Source organism: Homarus americanus, unplaced genomic scaffold (assembly GCF_018991925.1).
Source record: "Homarus americanus isolate GMGI-L3 unplaced genomic scaffold, GMGI_Hamer_2.0 scaffold30858, whole genome shotgun sequence".
Lineage (NCBI taxonomy): Eukaryota > Metazoa > Arthropoda > Malacostraca > Decapoda > Nephropidae > Homarus > Homarus americanus.
Genome location: NW_024737697.1, coordinates 727,639 through 747,859, shown reverse-complemented (window position 1 = coordinate 747,859; position 20,221 = coordinate 727,639). Strand labels below are relative to the sequence as shown.

The 20,221-nt window shown below is 43.0% G+C and overlaps 1 protein-coding gene across 1 annotated transcript in view; it reads right to left on the bottom strand.

Moving 5' to 3' along the window:
- The window catches only part of LOC121873526, an 80,297-nt gene that overhangs the window by 41,684 nt on the left and 18,392 nt on the right, over positions 1-20,221 (bottom strand). Inside the window, exon 2 of the mRNA XM_042377124.1 lies at positions 5,985-6,105. Coding sequence (XP_042233058.1) covers positions 5,985-6,105 — 121 coding nt within the window. The remainder of the gene's footprint in view (positions 1-5,984; positions 6,106-20,221) is intronic.

The window sequence follows — 20,221 nt, the reverse complement described above, 5'->3', positions numbered from 1 at the left end:
TTACATACATTCACCTGAAAGCCGGTGTGCATAAGCATTTGTGTAAGTGTTCAGGATCTCCTGTAGGTCGCGTTGTGTGAGCGACGAGGGTGAGGTCATCTGCATACTGAAGTTCAGTAATGGAAGCTGCTGACACCTCTGTTCCATCCTGGAGTCGTCTTATGTTTAAAAGTCTCTTCTGCCGGTACTAGATGTCCATCCCACTGGCTAAATTAGCAATGGCACAAGTAAGGAATACAGCCAAGAAAATGGAAAAAAGAGTTGCATGAGGAAGAATTCAGACTAGGTGCCATTATACAGGACACTGCCATTCATGCCATCGTGGAGTTGCCACACAATGGCGATGAATTTTGGTGGGCAGCCAAAATAGCTGAGGGTCCACCAGAGGACTTCCCTGTTGATTGAGTCGTAGGCCTTGGTAAGGTCACGAAAACTGTTCTCTGCACTTTTCCTGTATCTGGTTTAAAGCCACAGTGAGAATCTTGGAGGAAGTTTTCTGCCTCAGGAAGAACTTTGTTTAGGAGGACTCGGGCAGTAATCTTGCCAGCTACGGACAGCAGCGAGATCCCACGGTAGTTGCCACAATCTGACAGGTCCCCCTTGTTCTTATAAATATTGACAATGGAGGTATCTTTAAGAGCTTGGGGAATTTCCTCTTTTTCCCATATATTCTCCAGGAGAAAGTGGAGACGGCTGGTAAGTAGAGGTCCTCCTGCTTTATACACCTCGGCTGGGATTCCATCAGGCCCTGAGGCTTTGTTATTTTTCATCTGTTTGATGGCAGTAGCTACCTCATCCAGGGATGGAGGATAACTGAGGTGGGTCAGCTCTGGATGCTGAGGGACTTGCTGGGTAGTCAGGACATCCACATCGGTATTTCAGTTGAGCAGTGAATGGTAGTGCTCTTTACAGCACTGAAGGAGGCCTTCATCGTCTTTAATTATGTGGGCACTGTCAGATGAGTGAAGAGGTGTGCCACGAGTAACTGGCCCATAAAATGTTTTAGTGGAAATAAAAAGTTTGCGCATCTTATGCTGATCTGCAAGTTTTATAACTTCACCCAGTTACAGTGTGTTGCCACGAGGAGGCACAGCAGGAGTCTTGATGGTGAGGAGCCTGTGTACTGGCAGGGGAAGACTTGTGCAAGTTGCTTCCCTGTTCACTACGAGGGCTAGCCAGCGGCGGCAGCTGAAAGCGAGAGGGAGCAAGAAGTGCTTGCACCTTAACACTAACATAATGCTGCCACACTACACTCATTTCACCACCCTGTGTGTGCACACACACACACACACACAGCTAGAGAAGGTACAGAAAAGGGCCTGCAGAATCATGCTCGGCGCAGACTACTCTGGCTACAACAACACCCTCTCCACCCTAGAAATGCCATCCCTCAGTGACCTCCACCACCAAGCACAAGCAGGGTTTAGCAGTAGACTACTGCACCATCCTCGGGTTTTGGAGAAGTCTTAATACCATGGCTTACAGACTTCCTCAGTGACCGATGTCAATCAATACGCTTCTGAGGGGCTGTCTCCACTTTTCAGTCACTCACCTGTGGCATCCCCCTAGGCACTAAGCTTCTTGGCATCACTACAGATAACTAACTAAATTGGAAAACACACGTCAGTAAAGTTGTCACATCCTCCAGTTTCCGTCTCCACCTCCTCCGCCGACTCAGGTCCCTCGGAGTTCCTGCGCCTGAGCTCCTCGCTGTTTACTCAACATTCATACTTCCCAAGCTCACCTATGCCTCCCCTGCCTGGTCTTCCTCCCTAAATGTCACACAATGTAAACACCTCGAAAAAGTGCAAAAGAGGGAATGCAAGATTATTCTCTCCCCTTCCTACTCCACATATCAAGAAGCGCTCATCACATTGATCCTCTCGGCTCTTTAATAATAATAATAATAATAATTAACGGTTTATTGAAAGAGCTTGGCAGCCAGAAGGCTGAAAATATACAGTTACATATTTGGGGAATGGGTTACGAATTACAAATGATATACAAGTAACATGAGTGACACAAATAAGACATATAATAACTAGATGGGGAAAAGCTCAAACTACAGTTCATTTCAACATAGTGACAGTGCAAGGAGTAGTGTTTACTGGGAGTGAATACACTGATTTATTACAAGTTATTGATAATTTTTACAATGGTTGGGACTGGGCTGTTCTTATAGCGATCAGTTCGTGCGTATGGGCTGGATGCGGTTGTGGTGTCGAACAGCAATTCTCGGACAAGGGATCTCAGGTGGTAGTAGGAGCCGGTGTCGGGGATGGTGTAGAAGCTTCTTACCAAATTTGCAGATGAGGTCGTGGTGATGGTCAGTGAGAGTCGAAAGGGTCAGTGTGTTGAGCGCTTCTTGATATGTGGAGTAGGAAGGGGGGAGAATAATCTTGCATGCCCTCTTTTGCACTTTTTCTAGGTGTTTACGTTGTGTGGCATTTAGGGAGGAAGACCGGGTGGGGAGGCATAGGTGAGCTTGGGAAATATGGTATTGTGTAAACGCAGGGAGCTCCGTGCAGAGTCCGAGGACTTGAATTCGTGCGTGGGAGAATGAGCGGAAGCTTGGAAGACTGATAACTTCACTTTGACGTGTGGTTTCCAATTTAGTTTGTTGTCTATGGTGACGCCGAGGGCTTCGTGGAATCTACAACCTGGAGAGTGTTCGGACCTAGAGTAATGGAAGGAGGTGGGACAATGTCGGAGGAGAGGTTGATGTGCATAACCATGGTCTTGGTATGGTTGATGGTGACATGGTTGTTGGTGGCCCAGTTTTGGAGACTGTTCAATAAATCCTGAAGGGCGGTATAGTTGGGAGCAGAATTGTTGACGCTGATCCCAATGGTGGAGTCGTCGACATATTTCCAGCGAGCAGGGGTTTCTCTTAGGGTATCATTGATGAGCATAAGGAAGCAGAGTGGTCCCATCTTGGTGGTGCCTTGGGGGACGCCACAGGTGAGTGACTGAAAGGTGGAGACAGCCCCTCGGGCGTACAGCTTGGCGTCGGTCACTGAGGAAGTCTGTAAGCCATGGTATAAGACTTCTCCGAAGCCCGAGGTCAATAGCTTTGTTGATGATTATATTGTGGTCGACTAGGTCGAACGCTTTAGTGAAATCAATGAAGGCGACAGCTACAGACGTTTTTCGTTTCTTGAGATGGCGGTATATGTAATCGAGAAAGCTGACAAGACAGTGAGTGGTGGAGGAAGTTTTCATGTTGCCAAATTGCTGAGGGTCTACGACTCCTGCAATATCAGCATAAGCCCAGTCGAACACAAAACTTTCACAGATTAGGCTGGGTATTGGGGTGATTGCAATAGGTCGTAGCTGATTTAAGGATTGTGGGCTGGTTGACTTGGGCACTGGTGATACATAAGAGGTCTTCCAGTCAGCTGGGCATCTGGCTTGACTGAGAGAAGCATTGATGATGGAGCATAGGGGTTTAGCAAGCTCCGGGGAGAACTCCTTGAAGAGTTTCATTGGTAAGTCAATGGGGGTGGTAGAGCGTTTTAATTTTAGTTTGTCCAGGCGTTTTGCTACTTCAAATTCTTCTACTAAGTCAGTGGGAAGGGGGGCTGGTAGGTAAGCAGGGAGAGTGGTTGTGTCAAGCCGGGGGAGCGTCTGGCATATAGTAGCGAAATGGTTATTTGTTTGCTCAGCTGCGTCAACATTAGTGAGATGGCTAAGGAAGGGGAGGGGGTGTGTCTTATTGTTTAGTCCACAGAGTTCTTTAAGCTTACCATACCATTGACTGATGTTGGTCTGCTTCAGGTGTTGTAATTTGGTTGGGTAGTGGGACTTCTTTGCAGTGCGTATTTCGCGGATGACTCGGTTGCGAAGGGACCTGTAGCGGATGTGGTCATTGAGATGAAAGGCTCTGTCTCTCTGTTGCATAAGTCTTTTGATCCGAGGTGTGATCCAGGGCAAGTCAGCTGGGTGAGATCTGACGGACTTCTCGGGGAAGAAGTGGTGGTGAGCTTCCGTGGTGGTGTTGGTATAATTTATCCATTTGGTTTCCACGTCATCCACGCTAAGTACTTCAGTCCAGGGATGGTGAACTATCCACTGCCCGAAGAGGCGCACTGCAGAGTCAGTAATCGGCCTGTAGGTCTTGATGTAGGGTCTCTGTACTTGAGTGGGAGTGGCAGCTGGGGACCAGAGCACTGATAAGTGTGTGCTACACCCGATAGGAGGCATTGGTTGAGGTGGTTGGTACTGGTCCGCTAAGTCAGTTAAGATAAGGTCAAGGGTATTTTGACCGTGTGTGGGGAAGGTCACAACTTGTGATAGTGATAGCTGGTCCTGGATATCAGTGGTGTCAATTTCATTAAAATCCCCACATAATACTAACTTGGCACATGGGTACCTAACTCTGAGGTGGTCTGAGGTGGTGATGAGATGATTGATAAGAGTGTCTCTGGTGGGTGAGCGAGGCGGATGGTATGCCACACAGATTATGATGGAAGCAGTGTTGCGCGGGTGGGCCCGTAGCACGACACGTACCCATAATGCTTCCACATCTGCTGGGACTTGAACATCCAGGCGTGACGGGCGTAGGTCATCTTGACAGAAGAGGGCAACGCCCCCTCCGCGTCTATGTGAACGAAGGTGATGAAAGAGTTGATATCCCTCAATATGACACGTTTCAGGCACAATTTGCCAAGCCTCACATATGGCAACGACGCTCGCGGCGGCTGACCTGACTGTAGTTGCCAGCTCGTCGAACTTGTTAGCTAGGGAAGTGACGTTGGATAGCAGTAAAGACGGGAGATCATACCATATCCGTGGAACTTCAGTGAGGTGGTATGGTCTGTCAGGGGTGGGTTTCTCCGGTTTCCTAGTGGAGGTTACGGTTCTAATGGGCTTATGTGTATGACGGCCTTGTCTACGGCTCCGCGCGTGGAATATGTTCAGTGACTTGAGTCGCGCGATAACACTGCCATCAGGATAACCGTTCCCACGCTTTAGATGGTACAGAGTGCGTCGGGAGTAAGTGATTGGCGGCCATCTGTTGAGATCTCTTGTGGGCGGAAGGAAGTGTTTGTCACTGACGGCACTTTGAGGGGCAATGACACTGGTAGACATCTGTTAATATTTGTCAGTCGTAAAGACCGTGGGTCTTTACGACTTTGTCCCTGGTGCTTGGGGTCGCCGACACAGTTATTACGATATATGTAAACACCACGGTGGTCCTTGTCACTGGCACTTTAAAGGTGACCGATAAAGTGCCCACTGTCTGACTTTTCCTTGAGGGTGCACTATCGAGCACTGTATAATAATCACTTATTGCACTGATGACTTGAATGCTTTGCTGAGAAAGTTCCTTAAGTGCACTATAGGAACACTGCTCCGTAATCAATCGTTCACTAATCACTAGAATGTTTTGCTGAATAGATCCCGGTGTAGTAAGGCTGGTAGGGTGTTGGGGTATAGCAGGGGGAGTGGGCAGGGCCAAACAGACTCGGCCTGGCTGCTAAAACCAGGAGCGCCTTCGGGGCACGTCTTGTCTCACTGATGGTTGACAAGTGTGCAAATATGGTGAGAAGCTTCTGCACCATCCTTGACACCGGCTCCTACTACCACCCGAGATCCCTCGTCCTCAAATTGCTGTTCGACACCACAACCGTATCCAGCCCATACGAGCACGTACTGATCGCTATAAGAACAGCCCAGTCCCAACCATTGTAAAAATTATCAATAACTTGTAATCAACCAGTGTATTCACTCCGAGTCAACCTTACCTTTTTGCACTGTCACTATGTTGAAATGCTTTGTAGTATGACCTTCTTCCCACCTAGTTATTATATATCATATTTGTATCACTTATGTTACCTGTATATTATTTGTCAATCAAGAAGAGACCCATTCCCCAATTATGTAACTGAATATTTTCAGCCTTACGGCTGCCATGCTCTTTCAATAAACCTTTAATTATTATCAATATTATTATTACACACACACACACACACAGTCCTCACCTCACACCACGGTAGCCTTCTTCCTGGGGTACTCGCTGGGTGAACACATCATACAGGTAATTCTTCCATTTGTCGCCGTCTGATGCGTACAAGATGGCGATGTCCACCTCTGCGCTCTCCCCTGTAAAGTAAAATGTGTGATACATGCCTTATGTCATACATACAAACAGCCATAGATAGGAAATACATTATTACATGAAATACACATAAGTCAAGCATTATGCCTGAAGCACCAGTTAAATATAGTGAAACTTCATGCTACACTAAATGGGTCTTTATTTAGCCTGTCAAAATGTTCACAAGTGGAAGTCATGTGACATCTCACTCTACATAATGACTACAGCAATAGTGAGCAATTTGCACCCATGCCAAGGCCACTGAGTCCATGCAGCTTCTGAGTCTTCTGAGTGCAGCCACAAGGATAGCTCAGCAAGCTCCCTCCAAGGATGGCTCACTCCAATGGATGAACGCTTTCACACCACATCCATAGCTAGGGTGGTCAACATGGTGACATGCAGGCTCCTTGTTGTTACACAGCTGATGAGCAAGTTTTTGTTTGCTTTGTAGATGATAATGATGCTTATTAAGTTAAAAATTGTCATGCATATTTACAATTGTATTATAAATTCTATTATTATGGGGGCTTAATAAAATAACATTTACTTTTATCTACAATTCTGATATTTTGAACACAGCTTTCTGTTACCAAGACCTCTCATTTTTTCACAGGAGTCAAACTGAGATATTATACTGGAGGCCATATTGGACAAATCCAATATGGCCACCACCTATACCATAACTTTTGAACCAAAGTGGTAATGTCACAAGTAATACCTCTTTTGGGAGGTTTATGGCAATACTTTTAAGATTCAAGGTCAAGGTCATGTGTCAAGGTCAAATTTGGCCATAACCTTGATATTGGGCACCAGTGGCGGCTCGTGCATAGGGCTGCAGAGCTGCAGTCCCCCCAGACACTCACTGCCAGGCGTATGATTCCTTTAGAGAGACAGCTGAATAATACACTACCAACAAATATATCATTTTATATGTTATTTAATTATTTTCAATACGTTGCTAAGTGAATTTTCATTAAAATCAGACCAAAATTTAAGTTACTTTCATAGTTGCTGTCAATGCTGTACGATTCATGTCTGTTATTAATTGGCGCCGCCGCCGCACAATGAGCTGCACTTAAAACAGCTCAGTCTCGTACAACGTGTTTACATTGCGTGTGGACGGTGTGGTTAAATCGTGCTTTCTTTAATTACCCTTTGATGATGGAAAATCGAGTGAAGTATTTGCAAAACATCAACTTTTCCCAGCTGACATTAAATGAAAAGACTGAAATCAAAGCAAGAGGAAGACCTACACCAGTTTTATCCATTCAACAGTCAACATTTTCAGACACTGTCAAGTTGCTGAAAATTTTAATAACAACTCCAATGACAACGGCAGAAGCAGAAAGGTGCTTTTCAACTTTGAAGAGAATTAAAACTTTTTTGCGCAGTACCATGGTGAATGACAGACTGTCTGCTTTAGCAGTGATATCCATTGAAAATAAAATGATAACAGAAATAAAGGATTTTAATGAAATAGTAATAAACAATTTTGCTACATCGAAGAGCAGACACGCGGACTTTATTTTCAATTAATACTGGTCCATCACCACCTCGGCCATCCCTTCTACCACCAACACTACTACCATGCCCTGGGAATTCGTGGACATCAACTACAACTCATACCTGAGGTAGGTCAAATTTGTGTATCCTACTGTTGTGTGAGGCTTGCAGTCCCTCCATTTTATTTTTCACGAGCCGCCACTGTTGGGCACAGCTTGATGATCTAGGCATCTGAATGGTGTGTTACCAGTTTTAGGACGATTGGTGATGTTTTAGGACATCTTGGATCAGGGTCAAATCAACTGGGTCAAGGTCATTTCCAGGACAACCAGCAGCCATCTTGAAAAGCTAACTTTTTAATCTTATGACTTACAGCCTTGCATGACATGGCAGTGACTGATCCATAAAGAAAACAGGGGTCTCCTCCCCCACCTAGTCCATCTCCACAACCAGGACCTTCTTCTTCCTCATCAGAGTAAAGTGAGTATCCTCTTTGGGATATGTAAATTAACATTTTACCTTCCGGATGAGCAGTGTACATCCATGTAAGTTGACCAACCCTTTGTACTTAAAGCGAGATGAAGACCTGACCCCAGTAGAGGTCACGGTCACAATGAACCTGAGTTCTCACCGTCGCGTGATTAGCGAAACCGGCGTCATGACCGTGTTAACTCAAGAAACTACCCTCCCGCCCACACCACTCACCTGACCAAACACAGCTGTCTCGACACACCCAGGTTAGTGTTAATTAGTGACGACATCTGCCGGCCTGACACCGCCAATATAAGGGGCCTTCAGCTCCTTCCACGCACCATTATTGGTATAACTGTGAAGGGGCCAGCAACACTCACTCCTCAGTCCCGCTCGTCGTCTCACCAGCTGCATCGTAGAAGTCCGTCAATAAGTTCAACGAGGTCTCAGCCCAGTCCATCGGCGGTGTGCTATCCACTCATCGTGTCAAAGTAAGTGCTGGCTGATCGACAGAGTGGAAGTGCCCATTTTGCTTGTAATAGGAATATATCATAATCTACTATATATTGTTTTACGAACCCTTATTAATCCTCCCCTCTTTGAACTAGTAAAATAAAGCTGGAACATGCATGTGTTTTATATACTACACTTGTACTGAGACTGCGTTACTATATAATATTATCTTTACACCCCCGAGTCACGCTACCAACTTTCCTCACTCTACAACCCTATTAGTATAGATTCTTACCTTACCTCTTCATATGAGATTTAACTTCATTATACTGTATATGTGTTCCTTTGTTTCACCCCAACAACCCATGTTGTATTGCTTCCACCCACTTATCTGATTACTGTTACAGTGTATCAACTAAACTCTCCTGTTAAAATATGTATACTGTATATTGTATATTCATAATAAAAATAAAAATAAATAAATAACTGATAAACGTAATAACATTCTAATATGTATTTACCAACACCATGTTACATGTAATAATCTGGATACTAAATGTTATACAGTACAATAATTCCTCGAGATAAATGTACAGTAATTATGTCAGGTGCCACTACGAGGGCTCAGGCTCTCACTTGGCTCAGCTTTGTCAATGTTGTTCTTATTGTCCACTCTGTATCTGTATTCTTCTGGCTAAATAAACTGTTTCAATATCGATGTGACAGATTTACCAACAAACAACCAGCCTAACCTAACCTGACCTAACATAAACTGATTTAACTTTCGCATAGTAGCTTTTAGCTATTACTGTATATTAAAGTTAGTATGGCATCAACTATTTCAACCAGTCGCAACCTGGCTTCTGTAGACACATGTGGCAGATTATAATATAGAGGTGTACTCTATAGACTTCATAACTATTAGTAACAGCAACGTGGCACTGGCCGTGTCCAGGTGGTGGCCATGACAGCTCACCTGTGAGTGATGCTCGTGGTGACGACAAGTGCGACTTCTGGTGACCCTGAAGTGAAATGTTGACCTTCTGGGCTGTCTGCACAGAGCCAGGATTTCTCTTTTTCCTGCTGCTAGACGTGCCCACGAGCGAGCTGGTGGAACCCTGATGGGTCAAGGTGGAGCCCTTGGGTAACACCCGAGATTTAAGATGTCTAGGCGGAAGTGGCGGTGGCGACGGCTTGGTAGGCGAGGAAATGCAGAGTCTTCCTGGAAGTGGGGGCAACCCATCTCTGTTCCCATACCCCAGGTTGAGTTTTTGACCTATCTGAGAGTTGGGGTTCCTACTGATGTCGTTTCTGGAGGAAGGGCGCTCAGGTAGCGAGCGGGGCAGCCCGGGCACCTCTGGGCAAAAGGTGCTTCGAGGCGGCCTCATTCTCCGCCACTTACACCACGCAATGAGCTACTGGGAATTCTCCAACTAAATAGAGCAACTACAATAATGACCGCCTGACAAAGCTGCAACAACTTCACAACACTTTCCTGTTATCCTTAGTTTAAACTTGTCAGGACAATCTGGTTTGTACTCTCGTCTGCTTACGACAGAGATGTTCTTAAAAGAATCGCACAACAGCCAACCATAAAATGCTTAGAATCACAAGAGAAGCATTCTGGTCGCTTCGTGACACTGGAGTACATACAGCGATCGAACATGACAAAAGAGATCAACACTGGGTGGCACAGCCTAGCATAGGAGGCAGATAGAGAGATATGTCTTGGTCCCGATAACAGTACAACACGACACAATAACAACAAAACACAACTGATCGTAGACTCCCTCTAAACAATGCAGTGAAGGAAGCGTTGTACCCAGGATGAAACTCTGATAATATCTGATAACGTCTTCCTGGCAGATGGAGCACCCACCTCTTATTTTCTCCAGAACATAAAATCAATACAACATATCCACTAAAATGGGAAGCAGTTTTAAGAATGTTGAGGATGTGTGGCTTCCATGACATATTAGAGGAATAGCAATGTTGAGGATGTGTGGCTTCCGTGACATATTAAAGGAAATGGTGAGGCCTAACTTATCTACTTTAGAATTTGGCAGTTGATTGTGTCCTGAAATGTGATTAGTGTGTGTGTGTGTAACAATTTTTTGCAAACAGTTTGCACCTCAGATACCACAAAAGGCGGGAATAATGACGTGAACTTCTGCCTAGGATTTAATATCCAATTAATACATCCCCTCTAAAAAAAATGAAAAAATGAATGATCAATCACATTTAAAAAGTCAATCTATCATCTGTTAAGGAATCATAGTTTCTTATTTCTGAATTAGTATGTGCTTTCCTTAGCCTAAATATTTAATGTAGTGCCCAGGAAGGAAGATAACACAAAAAATGAACATTTCAGGGCGGAAACGCATGCGATAAGTTCTGTGTCCGAATTTGTATATGTATGTTTGAGTTTGAAATTCATTAAAATCCTCTCGAAAACTAAAGGGTAAATTCTAATTATTCTTTACAGATTTACAGGGTAACAGCTGAGGATGAGGTGTCAAATATTGGCTACAAACTGTCCAAAGTCAAAACGGAAAGTCAGTATAACGTCGTTTACGGGTCTTTTCACTGCTTAATGATTTGTCAATTGCAGTGTCATAACAAACTGTCGATTTTGCAGGAAAAATATTTACCCCTGAAAAAAAATATACTGTACAGTAAATCTTAATAAAATTACATTAAGTCCATCTTAATCAACAGGTTCAGTTAGTATTAGCTAGGAGGTATAATTACCTCTGAGAATCTTTTCCATTTTTTTTTCATTTTTTTGTTTAACATTACACTGTGAAACTGGTGTTAAATTATGACTTACTGTTTGGGAAACCCTTGGGGGTTATTAAAAGCATTAAGATCATCCCAAAACATCGTCTTTATGAAAAGTTTCTGAATAGGGCAATTTTGATTGATACATTTATTGAGATAAAATAATATACCTCAAGGGGATTAACAGCCGTATTATGAAACAACATAGAGAACGGGATTTATTAGTATATTTGATTGGGGAGAAAATATTACAAAATAAAAGTACGTGTGGGAAGCTTGTTACATTAAAGAAGCAACCATGGTTGAGAATTGCAACGTGTTTTAATGCTGAGGGATATAAGAGACTAATTGGGAGATATAAAGGAGGACTAAATACAGTATGTATCCAATAAAGGTAAACTTGCATTTAATGGGCGTAAAATCACGAACTCCTTCGTTGATATTCGGCAAGACAAATACCAGATACTGCTACTTCATGTAAATCTTTCATTAAATGAGCCAAACTAACCTGCCTAATCTAGCCTAAGATATGATACAGTTTAGGTGGCACTTAAGCTCAGGTAGGTTATGTTAGGCTATAGGTAGGTTTGTTTGGTTCATTTTATGAATGATAAATTATATAGTGTAGACTGCAGTTGTTTCTGGTATTTCGGAAAATTTCCAGTCTCGCCGAATGTCAACAAAGGCATTGGTGATTTTACTGTACGCCCATTAAATAAAAGATTACCCAACGGGGTTGTAGTGGACGTCTCCCCTACAACTGCGTATCGCATTCCGACGTGCTGGCGTCTCCTAGCAACCAAGCGAGAGCTGATGCCAGATGGTACGGTTGCTTAGCAACGAAACTAGTCACCGGCGACTTTCTGGGTTTTCCCAACATGATTCATAGAGGACTGGCGGCTGCTGCTGGGTATATAAGCTCTGTCTCTCCATTGAGATTCATTCTGCCCATTTTCCTGAACAAGCAACACCTCCTCCAGCAAGCTCCACGTTGTTAACATTCATTCAACCAGGAGGCCAGCAACAGGCAACATCTTCTCTAACGAAGCTCCTGCACATCTACCTCCTTCAACACGCTACTCACCGAACGTCTTCTACTGAGCAGCTCCTCACCACACGGCACCTCCAGCACCAGACTGTCTATCATATAACTTATATTATATAAGAAAACCACATTAGAGTTTCATTCCATCCTGGGTGCTAGACAACATTAATATCTCGATACCCCTACAGGGTGTTGGGTAATAAGACGGCATTACGACATTCAGTAATTAGTTCCCCGTAAGATCTGCAGTTTTCTGTGTTCATACGAGCTAGTGCTAGTTTTATTTTTATTTTATTATAGACTAACATACATAAGAATATTGTGGAAGACGTCTGACTCTTATAATAGAATATTGTGGAAGACGTCTGACTCTTATAATAGAATATTGTGGAAGACGTCTGACTCTTATAATAGAATATTGTGGAAGACGTCTGACTCTTATAATAGAATATTGTGGAAGACGTCTGATAGAATATTGTGGAAGACGTCTGACTCTTATAATAGAATATTGTGGAAGACGTCTGACTCTTATAATAGAATATTGTGGAAGACGTCTGACTCTTATAATAGAATATTGTGGAAGACGTCTGACTCTTATAATAGAATATTGTGGAAGACGTCTGACTCTTATAATAGAATATTGTGGAAGACGTCTGACTCTTATAATAGAATATTGTGGAAGACGTCTGACTCTTATAATAGAATATTGTGGAAGACGTCTGACTCTTATAATAGAATATTGTGGAAGACGTCTGACTCTTATAATAGAATATTGTGGAAGACGTCTGACTCTTATAATAGAATATTGTGGAAGACGTCTGACTCTTATAATAGAATATTGTGGAAGACGTCTGACTCTTATAATAGAATATTGTGGAAGACGTCTGACTCTTATAATAGAATATTGTGGAAGACGTCTGACTCTTATAATAGAATATTGTGGAAGACGTCTGACTCTTATAATAGAATATTGTGGAAGACGTCTGACTCTTATAATAGAATATTGTGGAAGACGTCTGACTCTTATAATAAATATCGGTACTCTAGCGGGTAATCTTACAGCCTTACTACATAGTAATGTGTTACAATATCAAACGTGACATGCTAATCTGCCCAGTGCTTGTCAAGTCTTCTCAAACACTCTTCAACGCCTTGATCGCTTCCTCGTGCCTTCCGAATTATTCTACACTGCTGGTGGAATCTTCAGTCACACGTTTACACCATTAATTAGCTAAATTTACCAGTAAGTTATGAAGGATTCCTCGCCTTAAAAATGATAAACTTTATAGGTTTACTCCAACCCACTTGTACATGCACACAGAATACAGAATAGGCAAAAAATAATAATCTTTGTCTTCCTACATTTACCTTACTTTATATACCTAATGGACATCCACTGTGTGGGATCTCTCCATTGTTCTTGATAAATATATTAAGGGCTATTTTGAAGCCCAGTACTGTCCTTGATCCCACAGCTTGGGCTGATAGACTGTTCCATGGGAGTACCACCCTCTGCGTGAAAAAAAATTTCCTTATATTCGTTCTGCATGATAACTTGGCGAGCTTTTAGTTATTTCCTCTTGTGTTGGAGGTGCCTGACATCACATTAATTCATGACATGAGACTATAGGGTCTGACAAATACACTGTAATTGGTTGAAGTGCTGTGCAGAGCTATAAAAACATCTAACAAATTCGAATCCAACCTACAGTAAACAAACCTAACCTAATCACACCTATCCTAGGTACATTACATTAAGTTAGATTGGTTTATTTTTGTTCGGTGTCATCTTGAGTGAGTGACGCATGCTCACCACTAGTGCTTCAACTTATGACAACTACACAGGACTCAGACTCAACTGATTGATTGAAATTTATAATGGACAACTGTATCCAATATAACTGGACCCATGGGCCCAGTGTTAGTAGTACAGCAGGAAACCAGAATACTCGAGAGAAAAGAAACAGTCTAAAGCAGTACTACCGAGACACGACATATGTAGCGAATGTGTTAACTTTATGTATACTTTCATTTCTATTCATTGAAATAAAAACCATCAAACACCCATTCCTTCCCGCCGCAAGGGTTTTTTCAGGGATGACAAGCCGAGTTGTAACTAGCACATCCACAACAATATTAACACCTATGAGACGTGTTGACACCCATGGTAACGGGTAACACAACACATAAACCACGAGGATACACGAGAGGAAAGCCTTTGACCTTCACTCCCCTTTCCTGTCAACACACACACACACACACAAATCCCGGCAACAAGTCACAAACCCCACCAATGAGACAAATTATCCGCCCCCATAAATTTCCCCTTAAGAAGTCACAAACTGCCTGCCAATGCGAAACAAATTTCCCGCTAAGACGTTGCAAATTTCACGGCAGCACGTCATAAACTTCCCACCAACGCGCGTACACAGCCACAGGTGTAGGGAAGTTTCCCCTACATACACTGAGAGGAACACCCGTCTTCTGTGAGTTAAATATAAACCCGAGTGGCGGAGAGTGGCCGATCCCTGCTGCCTGGCACCTGATATCATGAATCACTAGCAAGGAAGCAGGGTTCATGCCGTATTCCCAGTATAAGATTAAAAATAGTCCAAACTAATATCCGGGTCACTCACAGGACAGCAACTGTCAACAGAACATCTGGCAGACAAGACTTTTTTATCGCGGGAATGCAAGTTTTATCTCTTATCTTTAATTATTGATAGACAAGTGTAATTACTAACTTAGTTACGCATAGATTATATAGAAGCAACAGTACAGTACCATCCAAGTTGTGTAATTAGCATCCCACTTCTTGCACCTGATGATTAACACCCTGGCACTACCTGAAGGGTTAGGCTAGGTTAGGTTAGGCTAGGTTAGGTTAGGTTCGCGTTAGGTTAGTGTAAGCGAGTTTAATCAACAGGCGAAATAAGCTGAGATCCGTATCTTTGGGTGATTCTTCTTAATAGATTTGAACAGAAATATATGTGAGCTAATAATAACGAATACCTCAGAAAGAGAAAGAACATACACTGGGTGGTGGTGTAAGTGAGAAAATAGCTCCAGTGGGTGGTGGTGAAACACAGTGGTTGACACATGACCCTTGACCTGACCATGGGAAAGAAGAAGAGGAGGGGGGGGGACCCTGACCACAGCCACCACACACCCTCAGTAAATCAAGGTGTCAAAAGAGGGGGAATACTACACTCTTCAACACCCATCTACACCCTCCTACACCCTATTACAGCCCACCTGCACCCTACTACACCCTATTACAACCCACCTGCACCCTCCTACACCCCTACACCCCTACACCCACCTGCACCCTACTACACCCACCTGCACCCTACTACACCCACCTGCACCCTACTACACCCACCTGCACCCTACTACACCCACCTGCACCCTACTACACCCACCTGCACCCTACTACACCCACCTGCACCCTACTACACCCACCTGCACCCTACTACACCCTCAAACACCCACATATTATCTACAATCTACATATACAGTCACTAGCTAGAGCGGGAAAGGTGGAAGAGGAGGTCTGGAGATGATGGGAGAGAGGGGAGGCGTGAGAAAGGAAAGAGGACAGAGAACAGAGGAAGATGGTGAAAAGGGAGAGAGTGAGGACGGAAGTGAGGGGGAAGGGAATAGAGATAGGGAGGGGGGAGGGGGGAAGGGAGTAGGGGAAGGGAGGGGGGAGGGGGGGGAGGGGGAGAGTTATCAAATTACAAGGGACTCGACCACGGCAGATACTTCCTCCTCTTTTTTTCTGCATTTCTTATTCCTGTTTTTCCTCTTGGCTTTTCCGGTAGTACTTTTTACTTTAATTATCATATGTTCCTAATTTATTTATTTCATTACTTCCTTTCTGTTTTCCTCGCTTCGTTTTCTTCCTTTTTTATTATCCTCTTAAATTTCCTTTATTTTCGTTCCTTTTTCTTATTTTCTTAATCTTGTTTCTCTCTCCCCCATCCTTCTCGGTATTAAATTTCGCTTACAATCTAGTTTTTATTTTGTTTTCGTTTTGCGTCTTTTCCTTTATCTTCTTTCTTTTCATTCATTTCATGGCTTTAGATATTCGCCAGTTTTATTATTATTTATTTTTGTTTCTCTTCTGTTCTATTTCTCTTTGTTTGACAGACTTTTCTTGTTCTTTAATTTGACAACAGTAAAAATCGTGTAATTCACTATTTCTGCTTATTATTATTATTATTATTATTATTATTATTATTATTATTATTATTATTATTTATAATATTATAAGACACTCGAATTGCCCTCAGTTTGGATTTAGAGCTAGAAGGTCTACTGAGAGTGCTCTGCTATCCTTTACAATGCCATCTTAAACTCCTTTGATGACAGTCAGTTCACAGTCGGTATATTCCTGGACCTCTCTAAAGCCTTTGATACTGTCGACCAGTGCCGGATTTAGACCTGTGGAGGCCCATGGGCAGCCTCTTTGTGGAGGCCCCCTCATTATAACTACCCAAGAGGGTGGGGTGGCGAGTGAAGCGAGTCTAAACATCTGGGAGTTCTGAGGGGCGCTGTAAGCCCACCGGGAAAATTTTGAAATTTTAACACTTCTTTGGACAATTTTGAAGCCATATGCAGTTATATTAAAAATATTAAAAACATACGGTTCATAGGAAAACCAGGTATTCATGAATTTCAAGGAGTAGCTAGCCTAATTACTATCACGCTTCTTGCTGAACATAGTTTTACGTGATGGAATAGATAAACATGAATTTTAAAGAAGGAAAATAAAAATAATGCAAATGAATAAACAAATAAATAAAATATTGTAATATGTGGAGGCCCCCAGATTGTGGAGGCCCCTGGGCAGCTGCCCACTTTGCCCACTCCTGAATCCGGCCCTGCTGTCGACCATACCATCCTCCTGTCAAAGCTTGAACATTAGGGCGTCAGGGGCCTGTCCTACAATTGGTTTACCTCATATCTGTCTAATAGGAAGCAGTATTTCTGCTCTAATAATCATCAATCTGACTCCTCACCAATTTTGTATGGCATCCCTCAAGGTTCCATTCTCTGTCCTTTACTGTTTTTGTTGTACATAAACTATATACTGTAGTCCACGCCAGCACACTAATAAAATACAACTTATTTGCAGACGATAGTAATCTCTATGCCAGCAACTCAGACCTCTATTCCTTGATGAGAACTATGAACACTGAATTGACTAAGTCAGGACCTGGATAATACGTAATAAACTGACCTTAAACCTCGAAAAATAAGAACACACTACACAACCTTTCACAGTAGGAAAAATTTACCCCCAGATTTGGACCCCCTGTACCTTGGCAATACAGTTCTCAAACGTGAACAAAATACTAAATTCCTTGGAGTTATTGTTGATGATAAACTTAGCTGGAGAAACCACATACAAGTCATTCACAGTAAGGTCAATAAACAGTGCGGTATCCTGTATCACACTCGTCAGTCACTCACTCTCACAGCAATGAAAGAAGTCTATTATGAACTTGTTTAGCAACACCTGATACACTGTCACACACTAAGGGGGACCTCTGGCTCTTCAAAACACAATCCCTGGTAACTGCACAGAAGAGAGTTGTACGGACAATGACCTACTTGAAAAAAAAACTGATCACACAATCGAACAATTTGCTAAATTGAAAATAAAAAAAATCGAGGATATTAACACCTACTGCTGTGTCCTATCTGTATATAAATAAGTCAATAATTGACAACAATTATTTCCAATTCCGGAATAATCAGAGATACAACTTAAGGCACCATGAGCTTCTAAGTCCACCCCCCCCCCCCTCATGCGCTCCTCAGGGCCAATTGCAAGAACGGTTATAGGGTGTACGGCGCCATTTACGATGACCTTCTTGCCCTGGTCTTTTTTCAGCAATATCGCCTTCAACACATGGAATTCTGCACTTTTCGAAGCTTTGGAGGAGTCTCAAAACAAGTTTCCTGGTGGGAATTATTAGCTAGTGCTGTACTCAAAATATCGAAACTTCGAGATCTGTCCAGAGCTTCAAAACAAGATCAGGGCAAGAAGGTCACCGTAAATGGCATCGTACACCCCAAGACTGTTCTTGCAATTGGCCTTCAGTCCCAGACCTCCATAAAATCATGGTGTGAAGGTGTGGAACAACTTACACCCACCCATCCCAGCAAAGACTCCCTTCCTTTAAATCACCTCTTAAAAAATATCTATTGTCTAGGTATTAATATTTTTTTTTGTAATACCTTCTTTATATACCTGCCTTTATTGTACCACCAAAACCGTTTTGTCAGAAATTATCTTGTAGATAGATGGAAATTAACATTACAATAAATATATTTGCCAACTAGACATAATCCTGACAGCTCTGTCCTCTTCGTTCCACTTAAATACAACCCATGCTGTACTGCTTCCCTCCCTTATCATATTTATGTTTTCAATTCCACTGTAAATTATATATACTGTATACTGATAATATAAATGCAAAAAAAATAAAAATAAATAAATAAATACAATAAATAAATATCGAATTGATAACCGTGGTAGCTTTCTGAAATGTTCTTATTACCACCATGCTATTGTACTATTCCAGATGATACTACATGTTACATAATACTTCCTTGAGATAAATATACAGTATATACGAGGTGCCTACAAGAGAGCTCAGGCTCTCAACTGGCTCAGCCATGTTGATATTATGATTTTTAATCGACTCTGTATTTGTGTTTTTCTTGCTAAATAAACTGCTTCAATATCTTTACTGACGCCAATGTACTGAGTCTTCTGTCTGAATCCAATATGAAGGCTGTAGTGGTGAAAAGGTGTTGGTGGTGAAAGGGTGTTGGTGGTGGCGAGAGGGTGTTGGGGGTGGCGAGAGGTTGGAGGTGGTGAGGGGGTGGTGGTGGGGAACAGGATGGTGGTGGCGAGTGGTGGTAGTGGTGAAGGGGTGGTGGTGGTGAGAGGGTGGTGAAGTGGTAGTGAGGGGGTGGTGATGGTGAGGGGGTGGTGATGAAGGGGTGGTGGTGAGAGACTCGTGGTAGTGAGGGACTCGTGGTGGTGAGGGACTCGCGGTGGTGAGGGACTCGTGGTGGCCACACTCACTCTGTAGGAACACGAGTGTTGGGATCAGATGAGTCACATGTGTGGGTGGCTCGCGACAGAGTAACGAATGCTTCCACCTCACCAGCCAAGGCGATATATTAACCTAATATAGGAGTCAAGGAGGTGACGGTCAGATTAACAAAGCCAAGTGTGAGCGAGGAGAAGGACTAATAATACAACAGGTGAGGGAGTGAGTCAGCGTCAAACCTCACAGTCCATCACCTACTGGCCGCTAATGCCTCCCTGCCAAAATATTTGTATGGCGTCATGGGGTGGAGTGACGTCATGCTACTTGACTAACGACTTTGTGTCTTCAGTGTTGTGATGGGGGATTTCCGGGGCATCTCGGGTATTTCCTCGTGGAGAAACGGTACAGCGAACACTTAGCCATGAAAGCGTACGCAAATTTCCTACGAAAAGCGCAGCATGTTCGGTAAACTAACAAGACCATAGAACAGTTAACATCCTTGGTATTTTAATTTCCAACGATAGTTCATATTTTGTGACGAACTTGAGGGTATGTCGGGAATTTCTTTGTTGGTAGAACTGTACCTTGTGATTCATCTCGGTTCTCAGAGGAGTATAGTTTGTTTACAGTTTCTTAACAGTTGGAATTAATTATGGAACACGACCCGCGTCAGCAGAGGAGAAAAAACGCGGGAAGCAGCTGACGAGTGATTGTTTTCAGAGGAGAGCATCAGCCGCTCCTGTCCATCACTAATTAAGTATATAATTATAGTGTGCGAGTTTATCTCCTGAGTTA